Source organism: Tupaia chinensis, unplaced genomic scaffold (assembly GCF_000334495.1).
Source record: "Tupaia chinensis unplaced genomic scaffold, TupChi_1.0 Scaffold144168_1, whole genome shotgun sequence".
Lineage (NCBI taxonomy): Eukaryota > Metazoa > Chordata > Mammalia > Scandentia > Tupaiidae > Tupaia > Tupaia belangeri.
In genome coordinates, this window is record NW_006204024.1 from 773845 (window position 1) to 774855 (window position 1011).

General features: G+C 68.5%; 1 protein-coding gene across 1 annotated transcript in view; it reads right to left on the bottom strand.

Annotated features, from left to right (window-relative positions):
* USP20 (ubiquitin specific peptidase 20) overlaps positions 1–1011 on the bottom strand; it is a gene marked incomplete in the record, with an annotated part of 41045 nt that overhangs the window by 17466 nt on the left and 22568 nt on the right. Inside the window, 2 exon segments of the mRNA XM_014583215.2 lie at positions 27–125; positions 326–489. Coding sequence (XP_014438701.1) covers positions 27–125; positions 326–489 — 263 coding nt within the window.

Below are 1011 nucleotides of genomic sequence, written 5' to 3' on the forward strand. Positions count from 1 at the left end.
GCCGCTCCGTCTCCGATGTGGCGCGCCCCGCCTCGTCTGACATCAGCAGCTCCGCCTCGGCCTGCGAGCCGCCCCCGCCGCGACCCTGCCCGTCGCCCTCACCCCGGTCACTGCTCGAGTCGCAGGACAGGAACTCGTCCTCGGATGGGCTCCGGTCGCCCTCCCGCTTCTCATCTGTGTCGCTAGAGTCTGAGTCCCGCGTGTCAGTCAGCACCGCTGCCGCCACCGCCGGCTCCTTGAGCTCCTCGTGCAGCTGGTCCATCAGGCAGCGCAGGAACTCCTGGGTGTCCTGTCGCCCTCACCCCGGTCACTGCTCGAGTCGCAGGACAGGAACTCGTCCTCGGATGGGCTCCGGTCGCCCTCCCGCTTCTCATCTGTGTCGCTAGAGTCTGAGTCCCGCGTGTCAGTCAGCACCGCTGCCGCCACCGCCGGCTCCTTGAGCTCCTCGTGCAGCTGGTCCATCAGGCAGCGCAGGAACTCCTGGGTGTCCTGCAGTGGGGGCTGTGTCAGCGGGCTTGCCCGGCCTGGGCTCCTCCTGCCACCGGGCGCCAGCCTCTGCGTAGCGGGTCCTTGTGCACACCCACGCGAGCGGGCTGCCAGCCTCTCAGAGCCACCTGCCATGCAGTGCTGCCTGACCCCCCTCTCCTGCGGGGGACACCGAGGCTCAGAGCGGCTAGGGCACCCCTCCCAGGTCACGTGGCTGTGACAGGGCAGTGCCAGATGTGCACGGGTCCTCCAACGCCCGGCTCGTGCCCTGAATCCCCTGCAGCTGTGTGCCGAGCTCAGGGCGGGAGCTGGGCATCTAAAGCCACCTGTTCCCTAATGGAGAGGCCAGAGGGGAGGGGAGCTGGGAAAGATGAAGGATTGGGACACAGTGGGAGGCTGAGGCTGAGGCTGCGCCGGGCAACACATCACCAGTGGCCAGGGCACCGCATGCTCCGCCCGCCTCTGGGTCTCCCTGCTGTTCTGGTCCTCCTCCCAGCCAGCCCTCGGAGGTGTGGCTAGCACCGC